Source organism: Rhinopithecus bieti, unplaced genomic scaffold, assembly GCF_001698545.2.
Source record: "Rhinopithecus bieti isolate Rb0 unplaced genomic scaffold, ASM169854v2 scaffold_50015, whole genome shotgun sequence".
NCBI classification, from domain to species: Eukaryota; Metazoa; Chordata; class Mammalia; order Primates; family Cercopithecidae; genus Rhinopithecus; species Rhinopithecus bieti.
The window spans coordinates 43,488-62,909 of NW_016819821.1; the positions used below are offsets into that span (position 1 = coordinate 43,488).

The window sequence follows — 19,422 nt, forward strand, 5'->3', positions numbered from 1 at the left end:
AGCCTGTGGCTCCCTCTCTGTCTCCCTGAAGTTCCTCTCGGTCCTCCAGGGAGGGTGGGATCATGGGACGTGCAGAGGCCCACTGAGGTCTGCAGGAAGTAACGTGCCCCAACGCACAGGCTCCTCTGGGGCCTCTGGAAGGAGCTCAGGGGGAGAAGGAAGCAGATGAAAGCTGACTGGGGCCACTAAGCTCCACAATGCAGGGTGCCAGGTGGGGGGTGGTGCATTTGGACCACAGGGCAGCCCTCCAAATTACAGTCAGGGCAGCAGAGGCGAGATGCTTCTGGGAGGCTACCCCGGCTCGGCCCCCCAAGGGCCCCGAATCCAGCCAGCTTTCCTCAGCCCCTCCCATCCCCCCCTCCCAGAACCCAGCCCTGGAAGTCCAAGGAGCAGGTCATGCCAGCCTGTGCCTCCCAGAGGGGCAGAGCCTCCCACCCGGAGCCAAATAGAAGCAATCAAATAACATAGAATTCGATAATATTTTAAAATAAGCTTTATTTAGATTTTTTTTAATATTTTATATTTGCATCCATGCCTTCGAGATACCTTTTCCCACGGGAAAGGTTATTTTCATCTAATGTTACCCATAACTCATTTGCTATTTGACGTAGTTCTCTTAAATAAATCATCCTTTAGTAACTCTTAGAATTATCTCCTAATTTACAAAAACTGAAATGAAAAGGAACTACTAAATCATTACCAGGAGTGGTTGCAATCTTATTTTCTTGTAAGTAAAGGGAAAACAATAAAAATCAACCAAAAACGAAATTCATGGGCGAGAAAAGTATTTTCTAAAATCTCTCTCCATGGAGAAAGGTGCCAGCTCGGGTCACTCCCCCTCACCCCTAGGCTCGGTTAAACAGTTTGGCCAAAGGAGGACAGAAAAGTCCTTAGGAGGGCCTCTGCCTGCTTGCTCTTTGCTGACCTTTGGACCAGGTCAGAAGGAAAGTGTGGTTTGCTCTTGAGGCTTTGGACACAATGTCCCATCCCTTCTGATAGAGACACTCTAGCATTTGAAAATCTCCTTGCTTCTTTTTAAGAGCTGAAAATGTTACCGTTAGCAGAAAGCGCAACTACTGTTGTCTAGAGGTGTGGGTTGAGCTGTTAGTTGTTAAGGATGGGCAGAAGCAAAAGAAAAAGGAAATTGAGTTTTAGGCCTTGGGCAGACCTAGCTGAGCAGCTCACACGTCCTCCGTCCCCCAGTATTAAAATGCACACAGTTCCTTTGCTGGTGAAGCCTCTTTGGGGACAACGCCACCCCCGGAATAGGCAGACGTTCCTGCCAGCCCTCCTCTCCTGGGGTGGGTAGGCTCAGGCTGCCGTGACAAGTTGGGGCACAGAGTCCAAGGGATCCTGGGAGGTTCTAAGTATGGACGATGGAACCAACGAGAATGGGGAGGGTGGAGGGCTCAGGTATTGGACTCTGTGTCCCCACTGTGGCCCTCCTCTTGAAGTGGGTGCCTCCCCTAATGACACCTGCCTGGCCCACCTGCATCATAAACCCAGGACAAGAAAGACACAGCTGCAGGGAGGAACAGATGCTGCTGGAGGCCCCTCGGGGAACAGACTCAGGCCAGGGTCCCACTGGTCGTACCCTTGGATGTGCGGCAGGCTGTCTTGCCCTGAACTCAACCTCTCTCAAAACACAGACCCAAAGAAGAGGATCATGACTGTCAGCGCGCTGCTCACTGAGGTCGTGTTCTGTATGTCAGATAAATAAATATATAGAGAAAGGCCCGGAGGGAGGTCTGGGTGGGAAGAAGGTGGAGGACACTTTCATGCATGGGCAGGAGAATGGGAGAGACAGAGAGAGAGGGAGAGAGAAGAGAGAACAGAAAAAGCAAGCTTTGAAATCCAATGGTCCCTGGGTTCTGGCCACCCTAAACTACTTTGCACAGTTGGGTAGCAGCATGATAACAGAACAGACAAGTCAACAGAGACACCCACCTCCCGCCCACCCCATGGAAAAATAGACATTCCAATATTTATGTAATAATTTAGATAGAATAAGTTTTCAGCATTTGTGCAAATAAATTAAACGAAACAATTTTCTTTTTTCTTTTTTTTTCATAAAGAAAGAAACGGCAACGCAATTTAAAAACTGGTAGGCCGTTTAAAAGAGCCCGTTTGACCTCTGACAAACCCAGCCAAGACAAGGCCCCTTGGCCAGGTTCCCGAGTCTCTGTGGAGAGCGGACCTTACCCTGACGACGATGGCGTTTTGTGGTTAAAGTGACTTGGACGCACCCCCAGGACAGGGTCTGGTTCCACACGTTCACACCAGGGGGGGCGGGAGGGGACATCAAAAACAGACCACATCCTCTGCCAGACGGGCTCCAAGAGTAGCGGTTTGGACGAGGGACATTTATAAGCACGGAGTGCACAATAGTTTTGTTATTTACAAATACACAGCAGTCCTTCAAGTTTTCAAGTTTCATAAAAAGGAGGAGGGGAGGAGAAAGGGGAAAAAACAAAACAAAACAAACCGACGAACCAAACAAAAGAAAAAAAAAAAGAAAAACCGAACATTGAAGAAAAATAACAACACAACGGTATCGCTCCAAAGACGACAGAGAGTTGACAGGTTCACACACGGTTTGCGGTATGTACATCAATTACAGAGGTGGCGACGCAGGGGAGAGAGGTTCACACTCGTGTTTTCGCTTGTTAGAGGCGCTCGGCCACACCCAGCACCCGTGTGTGCCAGCGCACACGTGCACACGCACCCCACGCACGGCCACATGCACACCCACGCTCGCTTCCACGCACACCCACACGCACAGACACGCCTGCAGGCAGCAGGCGCAGGGGAGCGCGTATCACCAGTCTGCGTCCTCCTCTATGTAATAATCAGGGGCGGTACCATCAAAGAGGCCGGGGTCGAGGGACTTCCGCTGCTTCCCTCTGGCGAAGACGCGGGAGATGGAGCCGAATCCCATCTTCTCTTTCTTCTTTTTCCGTTTTTGGTCTTCAAGATCCTCTAGTGACTGAGGAGTCAGGAGCCACGTGGCAGAGGGTGGGGGAGAAGGAGAAAGGCAAACTTAGCTGGGGTGCAGACTGCAGTGGATGGGATCCCGGGCAGGGAAGGCCTCTCTGAGCTTTAAGCCAGTGGGGTCAGGGATGGGCTGGGATGGTTGAGAAGCCACCTCCAGGGCTGGAATGCCAAGGTCAGCCCCTCATTCACTGAGCAAACATGGGTCAGTCACAGAAGCTCTCAGGGACAACAGTAAGACCCTTCCAAGATTGCCACGAGGATGTTGCTAAAGACAGGATAAAGACCCTGAGAACAGGCCAGGCATGGTGGTTCACACTTGTAATTCCAGCACTTTGGGAGGCCGAGGCGGGTGGATCACCTGGGTCGGGAGTTCGAGACCAGCCTGGCTAACATGGCGAAACCCCGTCTCTACTAAAAATACAAAATTAGCCGGGTGTGGCGATAGGCACCTGTAATCCCAGCTACTTGAGAGGCTGAGGCAGGAGAATCACTTGAACCCAGGAGACGGAGGCTGTGGTGAGCCAGGATCGTGCCACTGCACTGTAGCCTGGGCGACAGAGTGAGACTCCGTCTCAAAAAAAAAAAAAAAGAAAAAAGGCCGGGGCGGGGTTAAAGCCTGTAATCCCAGCACTTTGGGAGGCCGAGACGGGCGGATCATGAGGTCAGGAGATCGAGACCATCCTGGCTAACACGGTGAAACCCCGTCTCTACTAAAAAAATACAAAAAACTAGCCAGGCGAGGTGGCGGGCGCCTGTAGTCCCAGCCACTCGGGAGGCTGAGGCAGGAGAATGGCGTAAACCCGGGAGGCGGAGCTTGCAGTGAGCTGAGGTCCGGCCACTGCACTCCAGCCTGGGCGACAGAGCGAGACTCCGTCTCAAAAAAAAAAAAAAAAAGAAAAAAAAAAAGAAAAAGACCCTAAGGATGGTGTCTGGTGTACCACAGGCATTCAGTCCATGTGAGCAGCTGTGGTCATTTGTACTATAATAATATTGTTTAAATAATATTGTTTAAATTCAATTTGCCCACAACTTTCAGGTGCTTCTTAAGGGCTTGTAGGAGGATGTCCATGCACTCGGCCACTGACCGTGGTCACGTCCACGACGCGAGGCCATAGGGAGGAAAGGCGGCCACAGGCCCTGTCTGCCGTGTCAGGGCACTAAGCACACAGTGATATGGGCAAGGGGGCCTGGGAGAGCCCGGAAAATGCGGAGGAGTCTGCAGCCTGTGTCAGCCGAGGACAAGGGCTCGGCACTTGCCCTGGACAGGAGACCGTATGGCCACTGCGGGTTCCAGTTTCGATCATGACTCTACCTGTGGAACCCTGGAAAGCACCCCAGCTGCTCTGAGATGTTTTCTTGTCTGTGACGTGGGAAAACAATATTAGATGGTGGTGGTGGTGGTGGTGGTAAGGTCTACTCTGCCCTCCTGTTAGGGACACTACAGGCATCTGGGTGGTATCTGCAGAAGAGTTTTGCAAACCGCCAAGTGCTTCACACAAAGACATATGGTGGCATCATGTATAACTGGGGCGGAGCTTAGATTAGACTCATGGTTCCCCAAATACTTAGGGATTTCCCGAATTCCAGGCCGCACCTGTAACCTGCTGGATCAGAATCTCTAGGGCAAATGGCCCAGGAATCTGCATTTGAACCACTTCCCTGGTGGTCTCCAATGCAGATGGGTGCTGTGCAGACCAACAGGTGGGGACCCCAGGACTAGAAAGAAGACTTCGGAGACCCCTGCAGACCCTCAAATTCACGCTGTTTGTCCTCCCTGCAGCCCCCTCCTCACTCTGATGACAGAATATCGAAAACGTTAAGAATGAATCAAGTTTCTGGCAGCACAAAGAGCCCACTGCCTGGGCTATGAGCTTTTCAATAATAATGGGAATTTTAGATAGAGCTGGCTGCCAGGGTAAGCCATGGCTAGGGCATCAGGACAGAGGACATGTGTGCACTCAGTAGCTCCACAGCCCCGCAGGGCACAGGGCCAGGTGGGCCCAGGTGCTGAGCCTGGCTCAGGCCCCAGCCCACCTGAGACTCTGGAAGTGGCATAAATCCTCTTCACCTTGGGTGTGCAGCATGGATGTGGGCTGAGGGGAACAGAGAGTGAAGTCGTAGTCAAGGTGGGGTGGAGGGAGGGCCTAAGTGGCCAGGGAGGGCACACCTACCTGTACAATAGGGTTGTGCAGGTTCTTCTGAACTGGGCCGGGACTGTCGCCCTGTAGCCAGAGGAGAAGAGGAAGATGAAACAGCAGAGACATGTGACACAGGAGAGCAGAGGCGGCCCGTGCAGTGTGGGGCCTTCCGTGGAAGGATGCCATCCCTCAGGGACCACCCTGCCTCTGAGGTGGGGAGCCCACCTCCCATCTCCTGAAGCAGATACCCCCAGATGGCTTATTGTTGGGGCCTAGAATATCCCCAGAGGCCCTGGGGTCCTCTCCTGCCTGGTCTGGCCTCTCAACCCCCAACATCTTCTGACCAACAAATCAGCCACTCCAGGGCATCTAAGTTCCTGTTCTCATCAGTCCATTGACTTAGAGCTAGAGCTTGGTTAGACTTGGTGCTTTTCATAAAGAAATGTACTTTTACAGAAAAAGTACAAAATAAAGAATTTTGGGACAGAAACAAACTTAGGAGACCATGTTTAGGGAAGCTTAGGGAAGCTTCTGTCTTCCCCTACAACCAACACAGTGAATCTCTGTTTGTGCAGAGGCAGGCAGGACTCGTTAGCCCTATTCACAGATATCAACAGAGGCAGCAGACAGTCCACTACCATGGAGCTAATTAGATGCAGAGCTACAACTCAAATTGGGGACTGTCAGATTTCTCCTGGCACAGTGCTCCTTCCAGGCAGGAGCTCCAGGGTAATGCACATTTGGTCCTGAGCTTTGGGCTGCCCCAGAAGAGGTCTGAGCTCCTTCCCTTTTTCCTAGGGAGCCTCAGACAGGTCCCTAGGATGGGCAGGTAGGACATTTCCATTGTGTTGCCAGCCCTGCCCTAGGTGGGTGCGGAGGGAAGCCTTAATAGCCTGCGGGGGTACAAAAGCCTTCACTACATCCCAGAATCAGTCTGTCCTGCCTGGAGCCCACAGATCCTTTGGATCAAAACAGTCATTACTAAGGAGACGCCTGGTGGTTATTTCTGACTCCTGGTGGTTATTTCTGGAATTGCAAGCATAATGCCAAAGTCCGTCAACCTTCTCCAACCTCTCTATGCTGAGTCCCTACTTCTGCTCTAAATTAGTGGCCAGAGGGTGAGAGGATGAGGCAGTCATTAGTCCAGGCTGCACTATTCTTGCTGGTGGAGGTCAGATGCCCAAGGCAAAGGGTTACCTGTAGCTATTTTCGGGCTCTTCCTGGCTTACCTTTGTGCACACCTGTTGAGATGGGGGGATAAAAGGGGTTGAAGAAGTGAGGGAATTTAATGAATGGTAGTTTAGTCTGTAGTCTCAAGGTTTGCAAACAGAACCCATTCTGAAGGCAGCTAAAATAGTTCCACTGTGGATAGGAACATCTTTGCCAAATCTATGGGCAAAGAGAATGGGGCCTGCTCACTGAAACGCCTGTATGCAGACAAATCAAAGCACCCATTTCCTGGCAGCAGGCGTGTGCCAAGGCTATGGTGGGCAAAAGGCCAGGGCTGGGTCAAGTGCAATTCAAGAGGCCTTTGGAGAACTCCTTCTGCAGAATGGGGTTTTTCCAGCAGCATTTCTGCTGCCGGAGTTCCCATGGGCCCACCATGAGAAGGCAAAATATGGCCACGGGAGGAAGGTATTCTCAATTGGGATGAGAATGGTGCAGGGACACTGCTGGTTCTAGATGTAATTCCACAGTGGTCCTTCAGAATCAGGGAATGGATATCAGAAACCTCTCCAGTGGCCCAGCTTCCTTGCCTTGGTTCTGTTAGTCAAGACAGCCTTTGTCAGTAGGATTCTCTCCTGGGGACAAGAGAAGAACACACTGCTTCCTTAAAGCACCAGTATAAAACAGAGACTCCCGCTGGGTGCAGTGGCTCATGCTTATAATCCCAGCACTTTGGAGGCTGAGATCAGGTGTTCAAGATCGCCTGAGGTCAGGTGTTCAAGACAAGCTTGGCCAACATGGTGAAATCTCATCTCTACTAAAAATACAAAAATTAGCCGGGTGTGGTGGCACACACCTGTCATGTCGGCTGTTTAGGAGGCTGAGGTAGGACAATTGTTTGAACCTGGGAGGTAGAGGTTGCAGTGAGCTGAGACTGCGTCACCGAACTCCAGCCTAGGTGACAAGAGTGAAACTCCATCACACACACACAAAAACAAATAAAATAAAACAATAAAAAAGAGAATCCCAGCCTTGAGCAGGGCTCCAGGCTGCAAATGACCTTCTTCCCACTCTGAGGAGGCGGTCTAAGGTCCCTGGGTCAGCAATCCCTGCCGCCCACCTCAGCAGACTGAGGTAGCTTCTCTGAATTTTAGTCTTAGCTATTTTTATATGCACTTTTCATTGTTATTGTGGATTGAAAAAAATGGTTCCATCAACATCTATAGGAAAGTGATTGATTTTTACACATTGATTTCCAAGCAACACTGTTATGTACATGCTTATTACTCGTTCTAATAGCTTTTCAAGTTATTCTCTTTAGTTTTCCAGGTAGAGAATCATGTCATTGGCAACTAATGGTTTTGTCCAATGTGTTCACCTCATTTCTTTTTTATTATCTATTTCGCTGGTTAATAAAGTGGCATTAACTGTGTTTTGGGAAAAGCCATCTTGTGCATTTGAGGATCTAACCCTATGATGTCTCTGTCTTTAGGATATGGCAGAGGGGAGCCTCTGCATTACCAACTGTGTGATAGAACACAAATTCAAGGTGGTCTCCACACCCGGACCCCAATATTTCATGTTAGAGCCTCGACATGGCTTCCGACTGTCCTCAGAAGCTCGACCCATCTTCATTTACTCCCTCACTGTTGCAGAGCCCATCTGTCTGCCCCACTAGTCATCAAGAGCCAGGCAGCTAGGACCTTTGCCTCCTAGGAGCTGGTGCCCAGCATGTAATCAAAAGTGTTTGATGACATAAGCAAAGGAAATAAACTTAGACCATATTCACACGCCTCTCCAGAGGCAATTCATGCCAAGACTCTTGGATCAGGATGGAGAGCTGGCTCTAAAGGGAAATGAGGCAGTGCTAGGGAGGCCCTGAGCTCTGGAAGGTAACGTGTGGGAGGAGAAGCCCACAGTCCCAGACAGGGCCCACTGGGGCAGAGTTCCAGGCTGCGCCTGCGGCCAACCCAGGCCCACTTCCTCTGGATTCTCCTCACCCTCCCGGACACAAGGAGCAAACGGGCCTCATTCCTTTTTCTCCCCACATCCATCGCTTCTTGCAAAAGGAAAGAACAGAACAGGAAATGCATTCGCCAGAGTGCTCCCTGGGTGGACGAGAGGAAACAGCGAGTATGGCTTCACCCCGCCACCCCCACCCCTGTGGTTTCTGGGCAGGGCCCAGGGGCCCAGGCCCCGCTGCTGCTGGCCTTACGTTGCAGAGGGAGTGCGTCCGGTGTCGAGGGGAGTTGATGTCGCTAGGTGTGGACGACCGGTCGCCTTCGGCGGCAGATGCGTCGGAGATGACAGAGGGCTGCCGGGAGTGGCAGGGGCTCACCCTGACCGCTGGAAAGCAGGGACAGCTGGTGAGTGAGGGATGGAGAGAATGTCCTCGCCTGTGCTGCCTTGGCGGCTATTCCACCCAACATCCCCGTTCTGCAGATGGGAACACTGAGGTGTAGAAAGGGGAAGAGACGTGCCTGGTTCTCCAACCCCCTACTCCACAGCTCCACACATTCCCATAGAGCAGCTGCTGGGAAGAACCACCCACAGCCTTTGGATCCAATGAACCCTCCTCCACCAGCACGAACGAGGAGAAGACGTGGAAGTTTTCAAGTCTTCTTCTCATTCCAAGTTCAAGTCTCCTCGTTTCCAAGTCCAATATAGGAAAGTGCTTGATGTTTATAAATGCATTTCTAAGGAGCACCGTGATGCATTAATACTTGAGTACTCTGTGACTCTGTTCATATGCTCCCACCACCTGGACATTCCTAGACCTGGTGCAATCCTAACCACTGCCCCCAATCGGTTTCCCAAATGAGAAACCTAAAGGCCACCACCACTTTCTCTCTTTCCCCCATATCCCACATCCAATCAGTAGCAGCAGCTCCAAAACGTTGCCCCAAATCTGCCTGCTTCTCTCCCACTGCATTGCCACCACTGACTCTTGCCTGGAAGACCACACAGCCTCCTGGTGGGTCGCGTCGACTCCACTCTACACACCAGAGCATGAGTCACCAGCATCTCATCTCTCTTCCTCCTGGCCTCCAACACGGCCTGATGTGCCATGGCCCTGCCTACCCCAGCAGCCTCAGCTTGAGCCACATCAGCCTTCTGACTGCCTGAGACAGGTCATGTCCCCCTGCCTTGGTCTCTGCCATTCCTGTTGCCCGTCAGGGGCACCGTCACCCTCCAGGTCTCAGTCTGTCCCGGGAGGCCTTCCCCAGTAATCAGCTCTCCCTACTTTGCCTTGTCGTTTCTCATCAAAGCGCCTGTTTTTGGCTGGGCATGCTGGCTCTCGCTTGTAATCTCAGTACTTTGGGAGGGAGAAGAGGGAGGACTGCGTAAGCCCAGGACTTCGAAACCAGCCTGGGCAACATAGCAAGACTCCATCTCTCCATCCCCCCAAAAAAGTGCCTGTTTTCTGTTGATTTCTCTCCTTGTGCTAATTACAATCTGTCATTGTTCTGCTTGTTATTTATTTATTTATTTTTGAGACAGAGTCCTGCTCTGTTGCCCAGGCTGGAGTGCAGTGACGCGATCTTTGCTCACCACAACCTCTGCCTCCTGGGTTCAAGCAATTCTCCTGCCTCAGCCTCCCGAGTAGCTGGGACTACGGGCGTGTGCCACCAAATCCGGCTAATTTTTGTATTTTTAGTAAAGACAGGGTTTCACCATGTTGGCCAGGCTGGTCTGGAACTCCTGACCTCATGATTTGCCCACCTTGGCCTCCCAAAGTGCTGGGATTACAGGCGTGAGCCACGGCACCCTGCCTGCTTGTTCTTTGATAGTATATTTACATGTCATATCTGTACACTGACAACATCTGCTCTGGGAGGGCAGGCGTCCTGGGTGTCTTACCCTGTTGAATCCCAGAGCTCATGGTGCCTAGCACATAGTAGGTACTCAATAAATAGTGGCTGAATGAAAGGTCTAGACCAGAAGCCACAGCTCAGAAGCCCTTCCCAGTCCCCAGCAGGTTGCTCTCCTGTCTGCAGGCATTGGCACTGGATGGAGAAAGCATCTTTTGTTTGACAAGACTGGCTAAGCACCTACTATGTGCAGGCGGCACGCCAGCAGGTAGGGCAGCATCCTTGCAAAAGACAGTCCTTGCCGCCAATGGCCATATGCTCTAATACAGAAGATTGGTGGCTGAAGGAGCCCTGGCTTTGGAGTCAACTCCAATCAGGGTGAGTTTACCCTACAGGCTGTGTGGCCTTGAGCATCCTGCCTGGCCCCTCTGAGCCAGGTTTGTTATGTGTAACACGGGGGTGGATGCCAGTGGTATCAATCCCAGAGAGTAGCTGCATGTATGATGTGCCTACCACAGTGCCAGACACTGGACAGATGGGAGGAGTCATGTGACAAATGCATCAACAGCAAACCTGAGGTAGGGTAAGAGGTGCTCTGACACAAGTGAGCACCCAACTTTACAGGAGCATAGAGGACACAGGGGAGAGAGCACGGAAGGCTTCCTGGAGGAGGGGGTATCTGATAAAACCCATGAAGATGGTTGTATGTGAGGCAGATACTGTGGAGGACGAAGGGTCCAGAGGGCAGATCCATCAGCCTGTTCAGGCTTTCCCAGATCAGAGCCAGGTCCATTGAGGAGAGGTCCTGCAGAGGCAGATGAGGATGACCAGGAGTCTGCCGCCTCTACGTGATGCAGAAACTGCTCAAGCCCTGTCTGCCTTCAAACTGCACCTCTGCCCTCCTGCTGCCCTGGGGCTGGACCAGAAGCCAGGACAGCTGGCTGCACGGCTGGGCTCTGAGACTCTGAACAAGTGATGGCCCTCTCTGGGTCTCAGTTTCCCTGCCTGATGAGGATGCCGGTCCCAGGCAGTTTTATTATAAGCTCTTCCAGCTCTGAGTTGAGACTTTGAAGGCCAGAGCTGCCCACCCTTACCCCAAAAAAATCACACAACCCTGGGTCAGACAGCAAAGGGAGGGCTGCTGTCTCCACTCAGTGGGAGGGGAAGACTCTGAATTTGCTTACTGTCTGGGTTCTCAAAGTCCCTGTGTCACCTATCAATGATGACAACAACGGTGATGATGATGATAATGAGAATAGCAGCTAATATTTACCCAGCTCTGACCGTGATCCCAGCCCCATTCCCGCAGTTTTACACATTTCGTCTTCACGAAAGCCCCGTGAAGTAGGTTGAGGAAGTCTCAGCAAACACCGTTAATGTACGTTGTGTGCTAAGAGCCTAATGCCCCTTTTATACATGGGGAAACTGAGGACCCTGGCCAAGGTCATGGGTTATGCCCCTAGTAAGCAGCAGGGCCAGAGCTGAACCCAGCAGTCTGAATCCAGGGTCTATGCCCCTTCACCCCAATGACTCACCTACACTGCCCCAGCTGAACTCCTGACAGGCAATAGCAGGGCCTGCTGGCTTCTCCCTGATCAGCCTGCCAGCCTGCCAGCGCCTTACGGGGTCCAGGGCTGCTGGTCTGACTCATCTGCAGCTGCCAAGGGCAGCCTAGCCGCCGCCTTCACAGTGACGTTCTCCCACCTTGGCCTGCACTGGCTGTGTTGGCTGCCAATCGGTACCAATCCCATAGAGCTAGCCTGCATGCTTATGGATGTGCCTACCACAGTGCCGGCACTGGACAGGATGGAGGGAGCTCATTGGCCTGACAAATGCAGTTCAATTAGCAAATCTGCAGCGTCTTAGGGTAAGAGGTGCTCTGACGCAGGCGGAGCACGCAACTTTACAGAGCATAGAACCGACACAGGGGGAGGAGAGCACGGAAGGCTTTCCTTGGAGGAGGGGTGTTCTGGCATAATACGCATGGCAGATTGGTTGTATGTGAGGCAGATTACTGTGGAGGAGGAAGGGGCCCCAGGGAGGGGCAGATCCGTCAGGCGCTGTCCAGGCTTTCCCAGGACCAGCAGCCAGCTCCATGAGGAGGAGGCCCGCTTGCCCAGAGCCGCTTAGATGAGGATGACCAAACTTGCATCTATCACAACTTGCATCTATCACGTAAGGGCACCTACTTGCAGAAGGGATAGAGAACAGAGCAAGGTGGCCTGCAGACGTGCAACAGGACAGCGAGGAGTTTGGAGCCTGTTCCATGGGCAGTGGGTACAGATGCTGCCCAGAGGCCAGACTTCCCTGCCGAGTGCCTGGAGCAAACACCTGTGACATTGACATTAGCCCCTCCTGGATGCCCTGCGATTGGCCAGAGCTGTCAATCAAGCAGTTCTGCTGCCTCTCCTGCCAAAGGATGCCCATGTGACTCTGATGTGGCCAATCAGAGTCTTTCTTTAGGATTTGCTATGGACACAGGGGGAAGAGATAGTTTTTCTTTCTTAAGACTTGAGCTGTGAGGGTCTTAAACATCTGGAACTGCAGGGGACTATTTTACTTTCTTGCAGAAAGAGACAGCCTAAAGATGAGGCCAAAAGGAGGTACGCAGAGCTAAGAGATGGAGAGACATGGTCAGAGGGACCAAAATAGTGTTTGAACCTCTGGATCCAGCTACGCCTGCTGTCCATCTCTTAGATTTTTCAGTTACACGAGCCCAAGGTCTCTGCCCCACACCCCCTAAGCTGCTGTAGTGTGAACAAAGAAGCTGCCTCTCCCACTGGGTCGGATGGCCTCCTGTGAAGCCCCTCGAAATCGTGGTGGGGCCAGGCCAGGGCAGGACTCACCTTGCCGGTCCGCAGGGTGAGGGGGGTGTGAGTGGTAGAGAGTCTGTTGACTCTGCCGGATGGCTGCGGTCAGCGGGAGGTCCGCCTGCACCACCCACTCCTGGTTGCCGTTGAGCACCGTCTCGCCCGGCATGGCGAGGGAATGCCGCTTGGGGACATCCTTGGTCAGCGTAGCTAAGGACTGTTTGGCCTGGAGAGAGCAGGAAGACAGGAAGAAGAAGTCACAACCAAGGGGACCTCTTGGCCAGCTGCTCGGCACCACCCACTGCCATGGGGAGAAAGCCCTGAACTTCTGCACCAGGTATTGCTGGCTCTGCATCGAGTGCCAATTGTAAGTCAAGCACCTGCCCTGCAACCGTGTGAGGGAGGAACTGTCGTTCTCCTCGTTAGACAGCTGGAGGCGCAAAGGCATGGAGAGGTGTGGAGCCTGCCTTGGGATCCCACAGCTCAGAAGTGGCAGAGCCAGGATCAAATCCAGACAGAGCCCAAGCTCCAAAGAACTGTGCCAGGGCCTGGCCACCTTGTCACACAACTCTAGGGGGCGCTGCTTACATAAACATGGTCCCTCTTGGTCTCCCCATCTTACATAGTGGGATCCTAAAGTTCAGAATGGTGGAGTAATTTGCTCAAAGTCACACAAGTAGAAGAAGTGGAGTTTGAACCCAGTTCTGTCTGACTTTTGTCACATTTGTGTCAACTTAACTCACCCGAGAGCTCACCTGGGGGTTACCCACCAACAGCGAAAGTGAGACCAGAAATAGAGGGGGTCCAAGAACACTCCCCTTTTTTGTTTTGAGATGGAGTTTCACTCTGTTGCCCAGGCTGGAGTGCAGTGGCTCACCTCACTGCAACCTCCGCCTCTGGGGTTCAAGTAGTTCTCCTGCCTCAACCTCATGTGTAGCTGGGATTACAGGCATGTGCTATTACACCTGGCTAATTTTTGTATTTTTAGTAGAGACGGGGTTTCACCATGTTGGCCAGGCTGGGCTCGAACTGCTGACCTCAAGTGATCCACCTGCCTTGGCCTCCCAAAGTGCTGGGATTACAGGCGTGAGCCACCGCGCCCGGCCCCAGGAACACTCTTATCACCATTCTTTTGGATTCTCCAAGGACTAGCCAGGATTCAAGTCCGATTGTAAGAAAAAGGTGTTTTGGCTCCCATTAGTTTAACTCCTTGCAAGGTTGAAGGCTGCTTCATCTCCCTTTCACAAGGTTTTGCCAGAGAAGAGCCATGTGCACCTTCTGCAGAACTAGCAAGGAGATGGGCAGGTGCACGATCAGCCTACATGACCAGCTCCTGCTTGAATGCAGGCTGGGGAGAGGGCAGATCCTAAGCCCAGCTCTCAGGAGCCCACGCCAAGAACATGTAAGGCAGGAGGGAGCCCAGGGACAAGTGTGGGGCTGAGCTGGGGCCGGGAGGCCACCTTGACTGGTCACACAGGTCTTCCTTTCTCTGCCCAGTGTCTGCCCAAATTCTTTTGGGGAGAAAAAGGGCAGTATTAGAAATGTGTTAATGCATATTCTTTTTTTTTTCTTTTCTTGTTTTTTTTTTTTTTTTTTTTTTTTGAGATGGAGTCTCGCTCTATTGCCCAGGCCAGAGTGCAGTGACACGATCTCAGTTTATCGCCACCTCTGCCTCCCAGGCTCAACCAATTCTCCTGCCTCAGTCTCCTGAGTAGCTGGGATTACAGGTGCCTGCCACCACACCTGGCTAATTTTTTGTATTTTTGGTAGAGATAGGGTTGCACCATGTTGGCCAGGCTGGTCTCAAACTCCTGACCTCAAGTGATCCACTCGCCTCGGCCTCCCAAAGTGTTAATGCACCTTCTTTTCATCACAGTCATTTTCTACTTGTGATTGGCTCTGCAGGCTCATGACAGGGCAGAGGAGACAGGGAGAGGCCCAGGGGTCCCCCACACTGAGGTTTTGGGTGAACACTGACGTTTCGGGGGTAGCTATGTGTGTGCCACTGTGAGTGCTGGCTTTGCCTCTCATCTGAACACAGATTAAAAAAAAAAAATCCATTTCATCTCTCCACAACCTTTCCAACCTTGCCCCAGGCCTGGAGTTCTTCCTGGCAGAGCTGAGGTTCTTGAGAAAGGGTCCCACCAAGAAACGGACAGTCCTTGGCCTAATGCCTGATGCACCCTCATCACATCGACCAGCTGTGTTATTTTAGACAAGTCACTCCCTCCTCTGAGCCTCAGTTTCCCCATCTGTATAGTGAAAAGCCTGGACCAAGTGATCCTCAGGGCTCCTTCCAGCTCGGACACCCTAGAAGTCTGTGAAATCACTTCCGTCCCACTGCCAGCTCCCAGGGAATAGAAATCCATGCCACAGAGGCTGAGCTGAGGGTGCCAGCCTTGCCCCCCAAATCTGGCTTGCCCCTGCTCTGGCCGAGAAAACCCCTTGTGCTCTGCCACCCTCACGCGCTCCATGCAACAGTGCTGGGTTGCGGGTAGGGAGTTAGGGATTATCTGTGCTCAACAGATAAGAAACCAAAACTCAGAGAGGTTCAGTGACTTCTCCAGTGGGTGCAACATGCAACCTGGGTACCAAAGCCTGGCGCCTGACTGGGAGCCGAGTGTGGTTTCCCCTAAGCCCACGTTCCTGCGGGGCAAGAAAACAATCAGCACAAATGACGTGGGCCGGTCCTGTCTGCTCACCAGAGTCCCCAGCACCTGGTCTGGGGCTGGGCACATCCAGGACACATGCCGGAAGAACCTGCAGGATAAATGGAAGCAGATCCCTGCTTCACAGAGCCTTTGTTGTGTTGATGGCCCAGGGAACAGCTCTGTGGTCCTACTGCAAGAACAATGGGGTAACTTTTCTGTTTAAGGAAGGAGTGAAGCTGGGTGTGTCTTGAGCCTCTGTACATTCTCCTGCCTCAGCCTCTCGAGTAGCTGGGACTACAGGTGCCTGCCACCATGCCTGGCTAATTTTTTGTATTTTTAGTAGAGATGGGGTTTCACCGTGTTAGCCAGGATGGTCTCGATCTCCTGACCTCATGATCCGCCCGCCTTGGCCTCCCAAAGTGCTGGGATTACAGGTGTGAACCACGACGCCTGGCACTCAGGTATGTCTTTATCAGCAGGCCCAGGATCATGGAGACGCACACTTCCTGAACCACCACACCCAGCTCAGGTGAGTCAGTGGCTGCACCTGCCTTCCCTCCAGGTGTGCGTGCACACAGCCTCCTGGCCCTCCACACTGCTACACTTGCAGTCTTAGGGGGATGCCCCACTCCCTTGCTTCCTCCTGCCCAGTCCATCTGGCTGCCCAGAAAGTGCGACTCGGGAGAAATAAGCACCCAGGCTGGTCTGCCGTCATGCAGCAATGAACCTTCAGCTCTCCCCTCCTGCAAACACTCCCAGCCACATGCATAGGAAGCACAGGATTGTACAAGCCAGCCCCTGAAACAGGCAGCCCTTGGAGGGAGCATGGGAGGGAGTGACGAAGAGGCCTAGGCGGGGTGGCTCTCCTGAACCCATGCGCTTCCTTTCCAGGCAGGGCCTCATCTCTGTCTGGGCCTGGGAGTGGCATCTTCCATCTCAGTAGGCAGCTTGACATCCTTGCTACCTGACAATTGGGAGGTCCCCTACGGTTGGTCCTTCAGAATGGGTTGGCTGTACCTGTGAGTTCTAAAGCAAATCTATCCAGGACTGTAAACTTCCAAGGCAAAGCTATAATGGAGAGGAACGGCAGATGACGCATGTGAAGTTTCATCTAAAATACATGCACCTGCTTGCACACCCACGTACCCATACACAGGCACATACACACGTATACACACACATACACACATGCACACACGCACACACATACACACAAAATACACACATGCACATACACATATACACATATGTATGCACCAATATGGTTTGGCTGTGTCCCCACCCAAATCTCATATTGAATTGTAGCTCCCATAATCCCCACGTGTCATGGGAGGGACCTGGTGGGAGGTAATTGAATCATGGGGGTGGGTTTTTCCTGTGCTGTTCTCATAATAGTGAATAAGTCTCCTGAGATCTTATGGTTTTATAAATGGCAGTTCCCCTGCTCAAGCTCTCTTGCCTGCTGCCATGTGAGATGTGCCTTTGCTCCTCCTTCACCTTCCACCATGATTGTGAGGCCTCCCCAGCCATGTGGAACTGTGAGTCCATTAAGCCTCCCTTTCTTTACAAATTACCCAGTCTTGGGCATGCCTTTTTTTTTTGTTGTTTTTTTTTTTGAGGCAGAGTCTCGCTCTGTCGCCCAGGCTGGAGTGCAGTGTCGCGATCTTAGCTCACTGCAAGCTCCACCTTCCTGGTTCATGCCATTCTCCTGCCTCAGCCTTCAGAGTAGCTGGGACTACAGGTGCTCGACACCACACCTGGCTAATTTTTTGTATTTTTAGTAGAGACGGGGTTTCACCGTGTTAGTCAGGATGGTCTCGATCTCCTGACCTCGTGATCTGGCTGCCTTGGCCTCCCAAAGTGCTGGGATTATAGGCGTGAGCCACTGCGCCCGGCCCTCAGGTATGTCTTTATCAGCAGCCTGAGAAAAGACTAACACACACACATATACACATGTACACACACACACATTAGATCCTCTCCCGTGGCAACTGACACATTTCTCTGACTAATCTCTTCCACTAAATGCAATTTAATGCTGGGAACTCCCCTTGGGCTCTGACTCTTCTCCTCTCTGAGCCTCCACCCTCTTCCAAGCACGGGGAACCCGGAACATCAAGCTCCTGGGAATTGTTAACTTGACACAAATGTGTCCATGTCACAAAAGTCAGACAGAACTGGGTTGAAACTCCATTTCTCCTACTTAACTTGCTGTGTGACCTTGAGCAAACTACTCCACCATTCTGAACTTCAGGGTCCCACAATATAAGATGGTGAAACCAAGAACGACCATGTTTATATAAGCAGCGCCCCCTGGAGTTGTGTGACGAGGTGGCCAGGCCCTGGCACAGTTCTTTGGAGCTTGGGCTCTGTCTGGATTTGATTCTGGCTCTGCCACTCTGAGCTGTGGGATCCCAAGGCAGGCTCCACACCTCTCCATGCCTTGGTGCCTCCATCTGTCCAACGGGGGAGAACGACAGTTCCTCCCTCACATGGCTGCTAGGGAGAGTGCTTGGTCCAGGGTAAAAATACCCAATAAATATTAGCGATTGTTATTAAAGAGTCTCTATTTCACAAGCAGGGATGATGGGATGATGTGAGGAGTAATTCACACCAGGGTCAAGGATCCGGGTTGGCCCACGGTCTCAGAGCAGCCATGGTGCTCAGTTAGGATTACCTGTGCACTCCCTGAGCCTGGGCGGTGAGACCCATGAGGCAGGAAGGGGAGATGGCAGCACAGGGCCCTGCCCTCGCCCACCTTTTGGCTGGGGTCAATGGCAGTTCCTGTTAACTAGGAGGGCCTGAGGATCTGCTGATCGGGAGACCATGATGCACCCATCCCATTTCCCATATAAGACAGCAAGCCTGGCCCTGCAGGCACGCCGTGCCCGGAAACCGAATCCTCTACCGGGTCCTTCAGCTGATGTGTGCTTGTCTAGGGAATGTTTCTCTGGGGTAAAGACTGGGAGGATCCCGACGCAGGAGCCTCTGAGCAGACACCGGAAGGTTGGTGCTCCTGTGCGGATGGCACATTGTGCCAAAAGCGCACTGAGGGGGCACAAGGACACCTTCTTCCCGTGCTTCATATACACACTCTATGGCACAGCTAAGTTCTTCTCCTTGGGGGGAAGCCGACTGGGATCTTCTTTCACAGATCTCAGGGGTACGGGTAGGAGCAGGTCCAGTAGGGAGGCACCGGTGTGAGCTGCTGAGGCAAATATGGGCCACAACACCAACGACCAGTGACCAAGAACCAAAGGCCAAGGACCATTGCAGGCTCTGGCTGTGGAGGGGAGGCTCCTCTGGGGGCAGCGACAGGCTTGGCTCAGGTGGGCTCGGGTATGGGCAATCCTGCCCTCATGCAGGGTGGCAGCCCCCCACCACTCTGGGGTCAGATCCAGCCTGGGAACTGGCTTGGCAAGGGCTGGTCCAAATGGTCCAAAAAGGCGGTGGCCAGGGGCCTGGAGGTGGCACATTTGGGGCGGACTGCTTTCGTTGCAGCTGAGAACGGGCACAAGGGGCATGCACTCAGAGTGTGGCCATTAAAAAGGAACCTGAGGCTTGGCCAACACCTTCTGCTTCTCTGCCCGCTCATCCCTCACAGTCCCTGCCTCTCCTCTGTTGCTGTGGTGGCTTTTTTACAAATGAGGAAACTGAGGCAGGAAAAGGTTAAAGGTGACATGTGCGAGGTCAAATACTGATGAGTAGAACAGGAGGACAGGGTGGCTCTAGAGCAACCTCAGCACAGAGCTGTGAATGCTGACCGAGTTCTGCAGCTGCCTTCCCGATTCACCCCCTGCCTCATTTGCCTACACTGTCACTAGGGGAGGGTTCTCCTCTCCTCTCCTCT

General features: G+C 52.5%; 1 protein-coding gene across 3 annotated transcripts in view; it reads right to left on the bottom strand.

The window, feature by feature from the left end:
• Positions 1-477: 477 nt before the first annotated feature.
• The window catches only part of KAZN (kazrin, periplakin interacting protein), a 478,581-nt gene continuing 459,636 nt past the window's right edge, over positions 478-19,422 (bottom strand). For all 3 annotated transcript variants that reach the window (XM_017859262.1, XM_017859264.1, XM_017859263.1), the window contains exons 5-8: positions 12,958-13,147; positions 8,515-8,645; positions 5,166-5,216; positions 478-2,986 (exon numbers count right to left, since the gene is read on the bottom strand). In XM_017859262.1, the coding sequence (XP_017714751.1) occupies positions 2,819-2,986; positions 5,166-5,216; positions 8,515-8,645; positions 12,958-13,147 (540 nt within the window). In that variant the 3' untranslated portion in view covers positions 478-2,818. The remainder of the gene's footprint in view (positions 2,987-5,165; positions 5,217-8,514; positions 8,646-12,957; positions 13,148-19,422) is intronic.